Source organism: Anolis sagrei, chromosome 6, assembly GCF_037176765.1.
Source record: "Anolis sagrei isolate rAnoSag1 chromosome 6, rAnoSag1.mat, whole genome shotgun sequence".
NCBI classification, from domain to species: Eukaryota; Metazoa; Chordata; class Lepidosauria; order Squamata; family Dactyloidae; genus Anolis; species Anolis sagrei.
The window spans coordinates 124985945-125003116 of NC_090026.1; the positions used below are offsets into that span (position 1 = coordinate 124985945).

At 42.4% G+C, this 17172-nt stretch overlaps 1 protein-coding gene across 2 annotated transcripts in view; it reads left to right on the top strand.

The window, feature by feature from the left end:
- The window catches only part of PLCD1 (phospholipase C delta 1), an 89613-nt gene that overhangs the window by 10598 nt on the left and 61843 nt on the right, over nt 1-17172 (top strand). Inside the window, exon 1 of one of the 2 annotated variants that reach the window (XM_060782639.2) lies at nt 8613-8955. The exons of the other annotated variant lie outside the window; for it this stretch is intronic. Within the exon in view, the coding sequence (XP_060638622.2) occupies nt 8856-8955 (100 nt within the window). The 5' untranslated portion in view covers nt 8613-8855. Of the gene's footprint in view, nt 1-8612; nt 8956-17172 lie in introns of those variants that run through there. 2 annotated transcript variants of the gene reach the window in all.

A 17172-nucleotide genomic window follows, 5' to 3' on the forward strand; every position in this document is an offset into this window, starting at 1 on the left:
ACAAGACACCTAACAACCCAATCTGAGTCCTTCACTAAAAAAAATATGATTTTGTCATTTGGGAGTTGTAGTTGCTGGGATTTATAGTTCACCTACAATCAAAGAGCATTCTGAACTCCACCAACGATGGAATTGAATCAAACTTGGCACACAGGACTCCCGTGACCAACACAAAACACTAGAAGGTTTTGGTGGGCATTGGTGTTGAGTTTGGGAGTTGTAGTTCACCTACATCTAGAGTACACTGTGGACACAAACAATGATGGATCTGGATCAAACTACATGAATACTCAATATGCCCAAATGTGAACACTGGTGGAGTTTGGGGAAAATAGAATCTTGACATTTGTGAGTTGCAGTTGCTGGGATTTATAGTTCACCTAGAATCACAGAGCATTCTGAACCCCACCAACGATAGAATTGGGCCAAGCCTCCCACACAGAAACCCCATGACCACCAGAGTGGGCCACAGCAACGTGTGGCAGGGGACGGCTAGTATTGAGTATTTGTGCCAAGTTTGGTCCAGATCCACCATTGGTTGAGTCCACAGTGCTCTCTGGAGGTAGGTGAACTACAACTCCAAAACTCAAGGTCAGTGCCCACCAAACCCTTCCAGTATTTTCTGTTCGTCGTGGGAGTTCTGTGTGCCAAGTTTGGTTCAGTGCCATCATTGGTGGAGTTCAAAATGCTCTTTGATTGTAGGTGAACTATAAATCACAGCAACTACAACTCCCAAATGACAAAATCAATCATCCCCCAATGTTCAAATTTGGGCATATCGGGTATTTGTGCCAAATTTGGCCCAGTGAATGAAAATACGCCCTGTGTTCCGTCTTCCAGGAGCATTTCCCCAGAGTTGCTACAGACCCAGCAGCACCCTGGAAATTAAACAGTATCAGGGTTTGCAAAGCCAGCCTGCAGGCCCTTCTGTAGTTATTGGTTTAGAAAAGTATCTCTTTGGGTTTAGTGACCACCTTTTTTCCTGGGTTGAGATCTCCATTTTGGAATCTTCAGTAGAGAAGAAAGCTTCAGATGTGCTGTTGGTCAGGCAGGTACTCTGAGAAAACCATTGTAAGAACGATTGAGTTATAGATAGCAACTGAGATGTAGAAAAGTTAATTGAGTAACTAAGTCATATAGATAGAAAGATAAATTGAGAGATTGAGAAATAGATAGAAAGATAAATGTAGTGATTGAGATACTATAGAGAGTGATTGAGCAACTGAGTTATAGATAGATATTGAGTTATTGAGAAATAGTTATTGAGCAGTATTTGCTTCATTTCCAAACCTAACCTTGGGCTGGAATAGGGAAGGCCTACGCTTTCTAAAAGATAGTGGCTCAGGGTTGGGGTAAAAAGATCTCAGGATTTTTTCTACCATTTGGATGAAGGCACCTCAGTAACTGAAGGAAAAAAAAAGAAAGATTATCTCTATGGTTTCACCAATTGACTGTTTTGTTTGTAACTTTGATAAGCTGTGCCAAGTATGCTAGGACTTTGAGAAATAAATATTCTGTTTGATGTTCCAAACCTGAAGTGGCCTCAGTTGCTGAGAAATTTTGAGCTTCTAAAGAAAACCCCCGCGGTCTGCCCAGATAAAGAGAGAAGCACATCTTATTTTTATTTTTATAGGGTCTGCATGTGACGGCACATCCTGCATATCAGATATTTACATTGCAATTCATAACAGTAATAAAAGTACAGTAATAAAAATAATTTTAGGGTTGGGGGGCTCACCACAACATGAGGAACTGTATTAAGGGGTCGCTGCATTAGGAAGGTTGAGAACCACTGATCTACACTGTAGATTTAATACAGATTGGTTCCACTTTAACTCCCATGGCTCAATGCTATGGACTCACAGGAGCTGTAGTTTTACAAAATCTTCTGCCTTATCTGACAAATGGAGCAGGAGCCTCACCAAGCTGCTACTCCATGATTCCATAACACTGACCTGCATTAGTTAAACTCAATTAATTCTACTTAATTGTTGATTAGAAGTGACAGCACTATTAGTTGGAAGACAGCAAAGTGAAACTGGGTTGTCTGTGATTCTTGGTGGGAAAGAGGAGAAAAGACAAAAGTGGATAATTACAATGTTGGGGAAAAGTAACAGACAAAGAAACAAAAGCAAAAAGATAAGAGACTGCCCTGCAAGGCTATGAATCTGAGGATTATGGTTACAGTGAGTGCTATCTTGAAAAAGCAGCAGAACAACACGTTTTGCAAGGAAAAGGAAAGATATCATCTTTGAAAAAATATGTTATTAATAGCAAGGGAAAAAAAAAACTGGCCAGGAGACATTTTGCAGAACATTTTGCATTTGCTTTGAACCAGGTCTGAATGGCAATTAATGGGATTTAAATCAGGTATTAAAAGCAAAAATTGTATCTTTTCTCTCTGTTCGGGACTTCTTTGCATTGGATTTTAATGCATTTGGGAAGTATTTCTGTGCAAGAGGGTGCTCATGTGGATCCCATCTGTTCTCCCTTGTAATGAAATATTCAGGGCAGGAGTTGTCAAAATTATGACATATCCTGCAAATTTAATCATCATCATCATCATCATCATCTGTTAAAAAGGAGACTGGGGGCCCAATTCTTGTAGCCCAAAAACAAGCCATTAGAACCAATGCCATCAAAGCCAGAATTGAAAAGTCGACGACAGATTCCAAGTGTAGACTCTGCAAGGAAGCAGACAAAATAATGGATCACATCCTCAGCTGCTGCAAGAAGATTGCGCAGACAATCAGCACTGACAAAATTACCACCTGTCAGCTACAAAAGGCCACCCTACTTGGATCTGCACGTATTATTTACCAATACATCACACAGTCCTAGACACTTGGACGTGTGATCAAATACAAAAGCCAGCGTAGTGATCTTGTTTGCTGTGTACTAATCTTGTTGCGTAGCAAATTATAATTATAATAATAATAACTTGGAAAGTGTCTGATGTGTGATCCAGTACAACAGCCAGCAGAATGATTAGTAAAGGTAGATTGGAGACTGGTCTGTAATTATTAAGATCCAGGGGATCCATGGAGGGCTTTTTCAGAAGTTGTCTAAGTACTGCTTCTTTTAAACAGGATGGAAATTTTTCCTCCCTGAGAGATGCATTAATAATTTGTTGTATTTGAGACTGAATTGCATCTCCTCCCTGAATGACAATCCAAGAGGAACAGGGCTCAATGAAGCAGGTTGCCCTCCTTTCTTGCCCCAGCAGATTGCCCACATCAATAGTATTCACCAATTGAAACTGATCCAGTGTAATCCCACTCACAGAGTTGCTGGATACCTCATAATTGGCCTCTGCTCCAATAACAATATCTAAGTTGGCTCTTATGCGAGAGATTTTATCTATGTAATGGTTGTTAAAAGCATCACAGTGAACTGCTGAAGTGTTGTGGCTCAGCCTGAGCATGAGCTTTCTGAGCCTGTTTCCTCTTTCTGAGCCTGAGTTTCCTCAGGACGAGGAGGATGATGGGTTGCAGATTTCTGTGTATGTCCCTGTTGTTGAGGCAGACAGTGTTGATTTTGAAGCACCTCAGTTTCCCAGGAAAAGGAATGTTGTTTTAGAAGACAGTCATGATTTGGATTCACACCTGCCGGTGGAGGAGTCAACTGGTCCTTCTGTGAACTCAGGGCTTATCGATTCCCAGGCACAAGATAATGAGGGATCCAGCCTTGAAAGTAATGAGGATCTGTGTAGGGGGGACCATTTGCAATTAAGGTTATGCCGAAGCACCTGGCTTGCAAACAAGCGGGAACTTCGGGGGCAACGTAATGCTTTCATGCTAGCAAAGCATATTTAATTATCTGTTTGAAGGCAACTCTTTGTCAGAGTATCTTCGCTCACACCCTGTGAACTTCCTTGAAATCCCCTCGGCTTTCAGGGGAAAGCTGTTAGATCTTTGGGACTTTGCTTTTATATCTTAATTCCTGGGACTTTGCTTTTATATCTTAATTCCTGGGACTTTGTCATGATGCCATGGATTCCGGTTTGACCAATGCTTGTGGATTATATTCATGTTATTTGCTTTTGGATCTTGGAAGCTTTGCCTTGCATTTAAGTTCCTGTTTTGACTTTTGAACTTCAGCAATCTTATTTCTATGTGTTGATTTTACCTTTCTTCAATAAACTACAAACCCTACAGCCCTGGTGTGTGTTGCTGTTCTGAGCAAGGTGAATCTATCCTGAGTTGCGACAGAAAGTTCTAATAATGGGTTCAGAGGGAAGGGTACCTGAGTTATTTATTTATTTATTTACGATATTTAGATGCCACCCTTCTCACCCCGAAGGGGACTCAGAGCGACTTACAAGTAAAAAGTAAATATAATGTATTATATTATTACCATAGCACAATATTAATATTATATATTACATTGTACTATAACATTAAACTGCTAAACCTTTTATTACTCTGAAAAGCTCAGCTGGGTGTGAATCCTCATTGATAATGTGTCCAGATAAGAAAGTTTTATTTATTTCCTGTATTGCCACCTTATAGGATCAAAGGAGCCCTTTATACCTTGTCTTGTTGCATAAGAGTCAAGTTTTCTCTTTAAGAAAATGTTTGGATCAGAGCTGAAGGATGCACCTAGCTTTCCTCCATTGTGCTGAAAATATTCATAAGATGGAGATTTCCTGAGGCTGGATGTACATTACCATGTATCCCAGATTATATGAGTTTACACTGCTATATAATCCAGTTCAATGCAGTTGATCTGCAATCCATAACCAGATGATATGACAGTGCAGATGTGGCCTGAATGCCACTTAAATTCCACAGTGTTGATTGTTGCTGAATTCCTGTGAAATTCCATATATGTTAAACACTCCTGAATTCCACTGGAATTTCACATAAGTTGAACACTCATGAATTTCACTGAAATTCCATACCATAGTAAGTGTCCCTGAATTCCTCTGAAATTCCACATAATTGTACGCATTCCTGACTTTCAGTGAAATTTCATCCCATCTGAAAGATTCCTTTGATGTTGCTGTGTTTCCAAGTTGTTTCTGATTTATGGTGGCCCTAAGGCGACTATATCATGAGTTTATCTGGGGTTGAGAGTGTGTGACTCGCCCAAATTCCACGTCTTGTTATTCCTGAGTCCCACTGGAATTCCACACTGTTTTAAGCATTCCTTTATCTCACTGAAATTCCACACTGAATTAATGCAGTTTGATTCCACTTTAACTGCAACAGCTCCATGTGATGGAATCCTGGGAATTGTAGTTCTACAAGGTCTTTAGCCTTCACTGTCAAAGAGTGCTGGTGCCTCGCCAAACTACAACTCCCAGGTTTCCTTAGCACTGAGACATGGAAGTTGAAGTGGTATCCATCTGGATTAAATCTATAGTGTAGAATCTGTATCCCAAGTTAAAGTTTCCTAAAATTCACTGAATGCCCTCACTATCTTAACCAACCTGAATTCCACTGAAATTACATGCAAAGTGGAAAACATATTCCACTATGTTTGGTATTGGCACGCTGGTCCCTACCATGATTATAGATACAGCAATAATGTTTATAATTATGATAATAACTTATGCATCATAATTAAAACTTTCCAATTGCTTAATTGGTTGCTTGTGGAAGGAGCAGCTTGAACATTTGCTTTGTTGTGTTATTGTAGCATGGAAATTTATGCAGCTAGAGAAAGAACTGCTTTGTGGATGCCTGCAAAGGGATGTCACCAGTTTGTAAAAGTGAATATGGGATTCTGTAAAGTTATCAAGATCAAACTCAAACAGAAAAGAGTCAACAGAAGTGTAATGGCTTTTTCTCAAAGTGGCCACAAGGTGGAACTTTTTGTTTATGAACCAAGATGAATGTCAAATGAGTGGTTAATATTTGCAATATTGACAAAAATTACTTTCTCCAGAATTACAGTTCCAGTGACTCCTAAAGGAACAATACTCTTGAAAATAATGCAAATATAATTAGTTGTTTAATTTTGTTTAAAGGTGAATCAATGAAGTTTGACACCACTTTAAATGCCATGGCTCTGTGCTATCCAACCCTGAGAGTTGTAGTTTGGCAAGGTCTCTAGTATTGTCTGCCAAAGAGTTCAGGTGCCTGTCCAAGGTACAGCTCCCAGGATTCCTTAGCTAGGGCAGTTAGAGTCAAATTGCATTAGTGTTATTGCACAGAGAGATAGTGGGAGAGATGGGAATAGAGAAAGAAGGAAGGAAATGAAACAGGAAGGAAGAGAGGAAAGGGAAAAAAGTGAGAGAAAGGATAGAGATAGATAGAAAGGAGGGAAGGAAAGAATAGAGGAAAAGGAAAGACTTCACAACCTCTGAGGATGCCTGCCATAGATGTAGGCGAAACGTCAGGAGAGAATGCTTCTAGAACATGGCCAGACAGCCTGAACAACCTTAAAAAAATGAAAGGTTGAAAGAGAGAGAAAATAGAAAAGAGGAAAAGAGCAAGACAGAAAGGAAGGAGGGATGGAAGAAAGGAAGAAGAGAGAGGAAGGAAGGAAGGAAGAGAGAGAGAAAGGAAAGGTCAAAAGGGAGGCGAAAGATAGAAAAGAGGAAAGAGAGCAAGACAGAAAGGAAGGAGGGATGGAAGAAAGGAAGAAAGAAGAGAGGAAGGAAGGAAGGAAGGATGAGAGAAAAAGGAAAGGTCAAAAGGGAGAAAGATAGAAAAGAGGAAAGAGAACAAGACAGGAAGGAAGGAAGGAAGGAAGGAAGGAAGGAAGGAAGGAAGGAAGGAAGGAAGGAAGAAGAAAGGAAAGTAGAAAAATAAAGGAAGGAAAAGAGAGAAGAAAAGTGAATGAAGGAAAAGAGAAAAAGAAAGAAGGAAGCAAGAAAAAGGAAATAAGGAAGAGAAAGAGAGAAAGGGAAAGAGAAAGAGAGGAGAAGAAGGAAAGAAGTGATAGAGAAGACAGGTTTGGGCTCTCAGGGAGTCCTCAGCAGTCCTTACTATCACAAAAAGAGCCTGTGAAACTACAACTCCCAGGATTCCATAGCATTGAACCATGACAGTGAAAGTGGTGTCCCCCCCTCTGGGCAACATTCCTCAAAAAAGTGATTGAGTGTGAACAAGAATAGAAGGATGAATCCCTTGGTGCCTCCAGGGACCATTTTCTCCATCAATTAAATGGCCATGTGTGCCGTCAGGTGATCGTTGTGAAAAAGTGGAATATCATCAGAAGGAATTTTTGGGGATGTCACAAAATGTGTTATGTCACCCAGCAGCACTCCGATGAATACTGAATCATATTAGGCAGTGGCCAAAGTATTCTCTGTCTTCCTTCAATGTATGTTGTGGCTGGTTATTATTAGGTGAGCTTTTGAAAATTTCAGGTTGAGTTGGGAGGGAGTGTATTTCCTGTTAAAATTACAAAATCTGCCACAGCCAAAGTGTAGGAAAATATGTTGCCTGAAACAGATAGGATGTTACAAGGTGTCAATATAGTTTCCTAGTGAATAATACTTACTTACTTACTTAGGTGATCCTTCATAGCTTGAGGATGATGGTCCTCCAAGTGTAGTGCTTTGGCAGTGGGTTTGTAGGTGGTTGTGGAGTCCTATACTTGATCCGCATGTTCTCCTGCAGTGAGGACATCAGTTTCCAGGTGGAAGGCGGTCCCGGTCAGGGTTGGCTTCATACACCTTCCTCTTGGTGCTTTTCTCCCTTTCGCCCTCCTTTCGTGCCTCTTCAAATTTCACAGCACTGCTGGTCACAGCTGACTTTCAGCTAGAATGCTCAAGGGCTAGGGCTTCCCAGTTCTCAGTGTCTATGCCACAGTTTTTAAAGTTAACTTTAAGTCCATCTTTAAATCTCTTTCCTTGTCCACCAACATTATGTTTCCCGTTCTTGAGTTGGGAGTATAGTAACTGCTTTGGGAGAAAGTGTTCGGGCATTCGGACAACATGGCCAGTCCAGTGGAGTTGATGGTGTAAGATCATCGCTTCAATGCTGGTGGTCTTGACTTCTTCCAGCATGCTGACATTACTCTGCCTGTCTTCTCAAGAGATTTGCAGGAAATCAAGTGAATAATAATAATAATAGTAATAGTAATAGTAATAATAATAGTGATGCCCAGGTGGAGTAAAATAGGATTAAAACAGAATGACGCAACACAAGACCATTAAAATACTGACTTACTTAGGCAATCCCTCGTAGCTCAAGTATGATTGTCTTCTGGATGTGATGTCTTGGTGGTGGGTCCATAGGTGGCTGTGGAGCCCTGTTCTTGATCCCCATCATAACACCAGAACATCAACTTGGCTGGGCTGGTCATGTTAAGGTGAATTTTCTCTTTAATAAAGGCATGGGCAAACTTGGGCCCTCCAGGTGTTCTGGACTTCAACTCCCACAATTACTAACAGCCTCAAGCCTGAGGCTGTTAGGAATTGTGGGAGTTGAAGTCCAAAACATCTGGAGGGCCCAAGTTTGCCCATGCCTGCCTGAATGATATGGACAAGATTCACTTTCATGTGTCTTGAACCCTTAAGGGGAGGCATGACCAAGAGAGAAAGAAGGCAGAGCGGTATCACAGATTGCCCTTGCCGTGTGACACCCAAAAGCAATTAAGCTTTAATTACCAGGGAACCTTGGTCCTGCCTAAGAGAGGCGTGCAGTGCAATTCCTCTCCCAGAGAGAGCTGTGATTGTCCAACGTCACCGTCCCACATCCGACAGCCAAGCCTTCAGCCTCCGTCCTTCCCCTCCTTCCCTGCCTCTGGTGTTTTTGTTGTCTCTGCGCCTGGTGCCAACTTTTCCGACGCGCTCTTTGTCAACGAGGAACTCAGTGGTGGCAACTGGGTCTGACCCTGGCCTTTGGAGAGAGCCTCCCGATGCCTTTTCGGTCGCCGGGTGCCTCTCCCGGAGAGCCATGCAGTGCTTCCGAAGGCAGCCCATCCTCAGCAAGGCCCAGCAGAACCTCTTGCTGGAAGAGAGCCGGAAAGTCGCAGCTCTCAATGGGAAAAGATTGGGTAAGAGACTTGGCAATCTTCAACCGGACTCGGCAGATGTTCTGATCTCTGACGCACCTTGAAGTAAAACCAAAAAGTTATTTTGAACCCTCTGAACTCTCACTTCGATAAGTTCTTTTCCTTCCAGTCTTGTGGCTTTTCTTCTATGTTCTTTTCTTCCCTTTCATCCGGCTTCGAGTGATGTGTTCTTGGCTGCTTCTCAGCTTTCTTTCCGAAGGCTGGAGAACACGGCACTGTTTACTTTTGAACGTTAACCATCTATTGCAGGTGGACTTTGGAGTGTTGTTCATTATTTATATCATGATTGCTATATTTTTCACACCCTTTTACAAATACTTTAATACATCTTTTTAAAAAAGATCCACACTCCATGGATGTTCAAGTCCCATTACACTATGTAACAAAATTGGAAGAATATTATGTTCCTGGTTTGAAAGTGTTATTTCCTGTGTAATTGTGCGATACTTACATTGAAATGAGTTGTTATCCTCCAGGAACTTTGTTTTTGTGGCTGCCACAAACTAAGTTGAAATTGGTTGCGACTCTATGTCAGTGTTTCTTAACCCTCCTAATGCCGTGACCCCTTAATACAGTTTCTCATGTTGTGGTGACCCCCAACCATAACATTATTTTCATTGCTACTTCGTAACTGTAATTTTGTTACAGTTATGTATCTTAATGTAAATATTGGATATACAGGATGTATTTTCATTCACTGGACCAAATTTGGCACAAATACCTGATATGCCCAAATTTGAATACTGATGGGGTTGGAGGGTGGATAGATTTTGTCCTTTGGGATCTGTAGTTGCTGGGATTTATAGTTCACCTACAATCAAAGAGCATTCTGAACACCACCAACGATAGAATTGAACCAAACTTGGCACACAGACCAACAGAAAATACTGGAAGGGTTTGGTATGCATTGATCTTGAGTTTGGGAGTTGTAGTTCACCTACATCCAGAGAGCACTGTGGACTTAAACAATGATGAGTCTGGACAGAGGCGGCCCTAGGTAATTTTTGACGGTAAGCAAACAGTATTTTGGCGCCCCCCCCCCCCCCCCAACCAATCACTGATATATATATTCTGTTCGTCGTGGGAGTTCTGTGTGCCATATTTGGTTCAATTCCATTATTGGTGGAGTTCAGAATGCTCTTTGGTTGTAAGTGAACTATACATCCCAGTAACTACAACTCACATATGTCAAGGTCTATTTTCCACCAAGAGCGCCTCAAGAGCGCCCCTGGGCAAAATCAACTATACTGCAAATGCTTACTTTGCGTAATGGGTTGAGCCGCCCCTGGGTCTGGACCAAACTTGGAATGAATTCTCAATATGCCCAAATGTGAACACTGATAGAGTTTGGGAGTTGTAGTTGCTGCAATTTATAGTTCACCTACAATCAAAGAGCATTCTGAACCCCACCGATGATAGAATTGGGTCAAACTTCCCGATGATAGAATTGGGCCAAAACCCTTATGACAAACAGAAAATACTGTGGGTTGTTGTAGGTTTTATACTGTGTCTTCTGATGATCTTTGGTGACTTTTCTGACATCCCCTCATGACCACCCCAGGGCTCCTGACCCACACGTTGAGAAATGTTGCTCTTTTGCAGTATAATAAACCTTTTCCATGTTTTGGTGACAGAACCAATTAGGAAATGACATTTATAACCCCAGGATGCAAATTTATATTATAATCTGTGGATGCAGAATCTGTAGGTAAGGCGAGACAACTGTTTTCTGTCATATTATGATCTGCCTTGGATCTTATATTGGGAGAAAGGTTGCATGTCGAGAAAAAAAACTAAGTCAGTATTAGTATAAGTAAAACAATAAATGAAAAATAGATTCTGCCTGATGTGTGTATTTTAAGTGACGGAAATAAGGAATGTCATTTGCATGAAATACTGCAATCAACTTCCCACAATCTGTCTCAAATATTTTGTATATTGCTGTCATGTTATTGTTTTTGTTGTGATTGATAGAAAGTCAGCAGACTAGCTCTCTACCTTTGAAAGAACGTTGATTGAAAAAAGAAACAGGAAATCTCTGTTTCCTTTGCTCTGTTGTTGCTGTGGGTTCGGTGAGCTAGACTTGCTTTTGTGAGAGATGATGGTAGTGAGGCTGTAGCTTCTGAGAAAAGTTGTTTTTGTATGCAGAACTATTGATCGGTCAATTAAATAATCATATGGGCAAAATATGACCCTGAAGCTTCTTAGGGTCCTCAAAGACTATTTGTGCGGCCCTCGCAATGGCTCCTTCTATCTCTGCCTCATGTGTAAATATAAATGTACAGTGGGCCTTGCCCTAATGGTCTTACAATCTACATTTCAGTAGTAAGGAAAACAATACAAGGGTGGAGTCCCCTTTAGTGCCAAAGGGCTATGTTTTTTGAACAAGTATTTCTGGCGCAGGGATCAGCAGCCCTTGAATCTTGCGGATATTTATTTCTGAAATGTTTGGCTCATTCAATCTTGACTTGCAATATGTCTTGACTTGACTGGAGTGTTTGCATATTTCATCAAATACAATTTTCCAGTGTTACTGGAAGGTGATTTGATTGCGGTGTCACTATAAGAAGGCCATGTAGAAATAGGTTGGTGATGGTGGCGATGATAAGGATTTGTAGGGCTATGTTTGGTCAAATCCGCTGTGACCCAGGGGGTGGGTTATTGAAGGTTAGGCCTCCCAGGCTGGCTCCTCGGCTCCAACCCTTAGGCTCCTATTATTTCTGCCCTTTTATGCTCAGCATCCCTCCCTGGAGCTCATATTTAGGCCCTATGTGTTAACTATATGCTGAACACTTGGCTGTGTTACTCAATGGGTTCAGTGGGGTAAGGCATGCTCAGTTGTCCTTCCTGCTCATCATTAACCTTAAATATTCAAAGATGTAGAAAATGAAAACAGTATAGATCAAGTATGGGCAAACCCAGACCCAGGGGCTAGATGTGGCCCCTTGGGCTGTTTTCTCAGGCCCTCCACTCTCTCTCCATTCTATCCTTCCTTCCTTCCTTCCTTCCTTCCTTCCTTCCTTCCTTCCTTCCTTGTCTCTTTCCTTCCTCCTTACCTCCCTTTTTTACCTCCCTCTTTCTTCCTCCCTCCTTCCTTCCCTTCCAAACTTTCATCCTTCCTTCCCTCCCTTTTGCCTTGTCTTGCTTTTCTCTTTCCCTCCTCCTCTCCCTCCATTCCCTTCCACCTTTTTGTCCTCCCCTCCCTTTGATCTTTCCTTCCTTCTCTTTCCTTACTCCCCCCTCCCCTCTCTCTTTCTCCTTCCATCCTTCCCTTCCACCCTTTCATCCTTCCTTCATTCCCTCTTTCCTCCCTCTCTCTCTTTTTCCTTACTTCCTTCTTTCCCTTTTGTCTTTCCTTTCTTCTCTCTTTCCTTTATCCTTCCCTTGCTTTCTTCATCCTTCTCTTCCTTTCTTCTATCCTTCCCTCCCACCACTTCATCCTTCCTTCCTTCCCTTTTGGCTTTCCTTTCTTCCCTCTTTCCCCCTCTTCCCTCCCTTCCTCTTTCTCCTTCAATCCTTCCCTTCCTTTCTTCCTTTCTTCTCTTCCGCCATTCTTTCCTTCCTTCCTTCCTTCCTTCCTTCCTTCCTTCCTTCCCCTTCCACCCTTTCATCCTTCCTTCGTTCCTTCTTTCCTCCCTCCCTCCCTTTCTTTTTCCTTCCTTCTTTATTTCCCTTTTGTCTTTCTTTCCTTCCTTCCTTCCCTCTTCCCTCCCTCTTCCCTCCCTCCCTCTTTCTCCTTCCATCCTTCCCTTCCTTTCTTCCATTCTTCCCTTCCACCCTTCCCTCCTTCCCTCCCCTTTTCTTCCCTCCTTCTCCCTCTCCCTCTTTCTCCTTCCATCCCTCCCTCCCTTCTGTCCTTCCTTCCTTCTCTCTTTCCTTCCTCCTTCCCTTCCTTCTTTCCATCACCGGGCAGCCAGTCCTCCTATCAGGGAGTGCTAACAAGCAGCCCTCAAGTTAGAAAATTTGCCCATGCCTGGTATCGATGTATCACATCAAATATATCTATACAACTTCAATACATAGTGGAGACAACTGAGTTGTAGTTCCAGGACCCTGTGGATATAAAAAAATTCTGGGTTCTCAAGTCCCATTACACTATGTAACAAAATTTGGAAAGGAAAATCTTTTCCTGGTTTGAAAGTGTTAGTTGTGTGTTATTTACTTTGAAAGTAGTTGATATGCTCCAGAAACTTAATTGAATTGGAGGGAACTCTATGAGATATTTATTGAAAAACTATAGTAAAATGTGCTACAGGACAACTTTTTTTAGTTTAATAAAAATGTCCCATGTTTTTATGATAGAACCAATAAGGAAATGACATTTATAACCCAAGGACAAAAACTGTGTTTTAAAAGAGTATTTGAGTAGCTGTTCCAAGTGCTGAATTTGGAGATAGTATTCAGGACCTTGGATAACCCCCTGATAGTTCAAAATAAAACCCAGAACTGGTTCCGGCCACCCCACTTGACATAATATAGCCTCAACTGATGGCTTATTATGGTAATTTAGAGAAACTGAGACTGAGGGATTTCATTCCAAATAGAAAGATAATGTTATGAGACCCAGCCTAGTTGAGTGGTTTGAGCATTGGATTGGAGCTGCAGTGGCACAAGGGTAAAACCCTTGTGCCGGCTGAACTGCTGATCTAAAGGTCAGCCTTTCAAATCTGGAAGACAGGGTGAGCTCCCATCTGTCAGCCCCAGCTTCCCATGCAGGGACACGAGAGAGGCCTCCCACAGGATGGTAACACATCTGGGCATCCCCTGGGCAACATCTCTGCAGATGGTGGCACAATAGTGTAAACCCTTGTGCTGCTGAACGGTTGACCTGAAGGTTGGCAGTTCAAATCCACAGGACTGGGTGAGCTCCTGCTGTTAACCTTAGCTCCTGTCAACACAGCAGTTCAAAAACTTGCAAATGTGAGTAGATAAATAGGTACTGCTTTGGTGGGAAAGGCATAAGATGCTCCAAGCAATCATGCCGATCACACAATCAGGAGGTGATAACACAGGCTCCTCAGCTTGGAAATGGAGAATAGCATCTTCCATCAGAGACAGAGATGATCATCAATTCCTCCAAAGCCGGAAATGAAAGGAGAAGCCTTTGCCTTGTTTGTGTTTGTGTGTCTCATTGTATTGTAACAAGGCATTGACTATTTGCTGGTTTCTGTTAACACTGTAATCTACTCTGAGTCCCCACGGGAAATATAAATACAGTGTTATTATTATTTTATTCTTTCACAACAGAAGTGACTTGCAGTTTCTGACATGATTTTGTTTAAAAAAGCATTGGATTGAATTATCTATTCGGCTATGGAAATCCACTGTGTGACCTTGAGTGAGTCACACTTTCTCAGCCACAATCTCATCCTGCGATAGGCTCAGTTTAGGGACGCCATACGTTAGAATATTATTTGAAGGCATACAACAACATTTATATGGGAGAGCCCTACCACCTTAATTTTCATGATTAATTTAATTAAAGGGAGAGATCACTTGGAAGTTGAGGTGAGAGGTCATTGGGATACCGATGGCATCCAGTTTCACCTGTCTTTTCATCAGGTGATGCAATGAGTGTCCTTCAGAGTCACCTTGACTAAGCCATTCATACTTTTGGCATCATGCTCATATAGTTTTGCAGTTCTCAGAATTGAGTTTCAGGGTCTGGATCCTCTTCTCTAATTCTCACGTTTAGGGTGACTAAAATGATCAAGGGTCTGGAGAACAAGCCCTATGAGGAGTGGCTTAAGGAGCTGGGCATGTTTAGCCTGAAGAAGAGAAGGATGAGAGGAGATATGATAGCCATGTATAAATATGTGAGTGGAAGCCACATGGAGGAGGGAGCAAGCTTGTTTACTGCTTCCATGGAGATTAGGACAAGGAAAAATGGCTTCAAACGACAAGAGAGGAGATTCCATCTGAACATGAGGAAGAACTTCCTGACTGTGAGAGCCGTTCAGCAGTGTGCTTCTCACCTTAAGAACAGACAAGCATCTCGAGCTCTGAGGATTACCTGGGAAGTAATCCCACTGGAGCATTGCAGCACACCCAAATACCTGGGAGTGACCATTCTCTGATCTACAAGAAGCACTGCCTGAATACCAAGCAAAAAGTGGGCGCTAAAAACAATATCATACAAAAGTTGACTGGCACAACCTGGGGATCACAACCAGACACAGTGAAGACATCTGCCCTTGTGCTTTGCTACTCTGCTGCTGAGTATGCATGCCCAGTGTGGAACACATCTCACCACACTAAAACAGTGGATGTGGTTCTTAATGAGACATGCCACATTATAACAGGATGTCTATGTCCTACACCACTGGAGAAATTACACTGTTTAGCAGATATTGCACCACCTGACATCTGCCAGGAAGTAGCAGCCAATAATGAAAGGACATCTTCATTGACATCTTCAGCCCATCCCCTGTTCAGATATCAGCCAGTATGCCAACGCCTTAAATCAAGAAATAGTTTTCTACAGAGATACTCACAGGAACACCTCAGCAAGCAAGAGTCCAAAAGTGGCAGGCTAAAACCTGGAATCTCAAGTCATGGCTGACACCAAATGAGAAACTCCTCCCTGGGCACACAGAAGACTGGATGACTTGGAAGGAAGGCACTGAACAGATTGTACTCTGGCACCACGAGATGCAGAGCCAACCTTAAGAAGTGGGACCACAAAGTGGAGTCTACAACATGCGAGTGTGGAGAAGAGCAAACCACAGACCACCTGTTACAATGCAACTTGAGCCCTGCCACATGCACAATGGAGGACCTTCTTATAGCAACACCAGAAGCACTCCAAGTGGATAGCTTCTGATCAAAGGACATTTAATATAATGCCAAGTTTTTAAACTTTGTGTTTTCAACTGTACCCTTGGTTTGCTTCTGATACAATAAATAAATCATCAAGGGCAGCCTCTTGTGACATCATCAGGGCTCAATCGCTGTGACACCACAAGTGGTCATCTTAGGCTTCAAGTTCTGACCTTGCAATGCAACAGATGAACAGATGAACAGATCTTGGAGACGATATGCTGCAGGTTTGTGATTGTTGTTGTTGTGTTCCTTCAAGTCATTTCCAACATATGGTGCTCCTATGGTGCATCTATTAAGGAGATTTCTTGGTCAGATTTGCTTCAGCAGGAGTTTTCTTTTGCTGTCCTCTGAGGCTGAGAGAGTGCGACTTGCTCAAGGTCACTAGTTGGGATTCTATGGATGTGTGGGGATTCAAACCCTGGTTTCTGGAATCATAATCTAATACTTATACCACTTATAGACCCCGGTGGCGCGGTGGGTTAAACCCTTTTGCCAGCAGGACTGATGACTTGAACGTTCGGTTGCGGACCTGAAAGCTGCCTGTTCTAATCCAACCTGGGGAGAGCACGGGTGAGCTCCCTTTATCAGGTCCAGCTCCATGCGGGGACATGAGAGAAGCCTCCCAGAAGGATAGTAAAAACATTTTAAAAACACACACCCAGTTGTCCCTGGGTAATGTCCTTGCAGACAGCCAATTCTCTCACACCAGAAGCGACTTGCAGTTTCTCAAGTTGCTCCTGACACGAAAAACAAAAACAAACACTACATAATCATAGAATCATAGAATCACAGAGTTGGAAGAGACCTCATGGGCCATCCAGTCCAACCCCTTTCTGCCAAGAAGTAGGAATATTGCATTCAAATCACCCCTGACAGATGGCCATCCAGCCTCTGTTTAAAAGCTTCCAAAGAAGGAGCCTCCACCACACTCCGGGGCAGAGAGTTCCACTGCTGAACGGCTCTCACAGTCAGGAAGTTCTTCCTCGTGTTCAGATGGAATCTCCTCTCTTGTAGTTTGAAGCCATTGTTCCGCGTCCTAGTCTCCAGGGAAGTAGAAAACAAGCTTGCTCCCTCCTCCCTGTGGCTTCCTCTCACATATTTATACATGGCTATCATATCCCCTCTCAACCTTCTCTTCTTCAGGCTAAACATGCCCAGCTCCTTAAGCCACTCCTCATAGGGCTTGTTCTCCAGACCCTTGATCATTTTAGTCGCCCTCCTCTGGACACATTCCAGCTTGTCAATATCTCTCTTGAATTGTGGTGCCCAGAATTGGACACTCCCTAAATATCCCATCCAGCCAATAGTTATATTGTGTAGTGGATTCTGGGAGTTGAAATTCAAAAAGTAATGTTTCCAAAGTCTGTCCATGAGCTT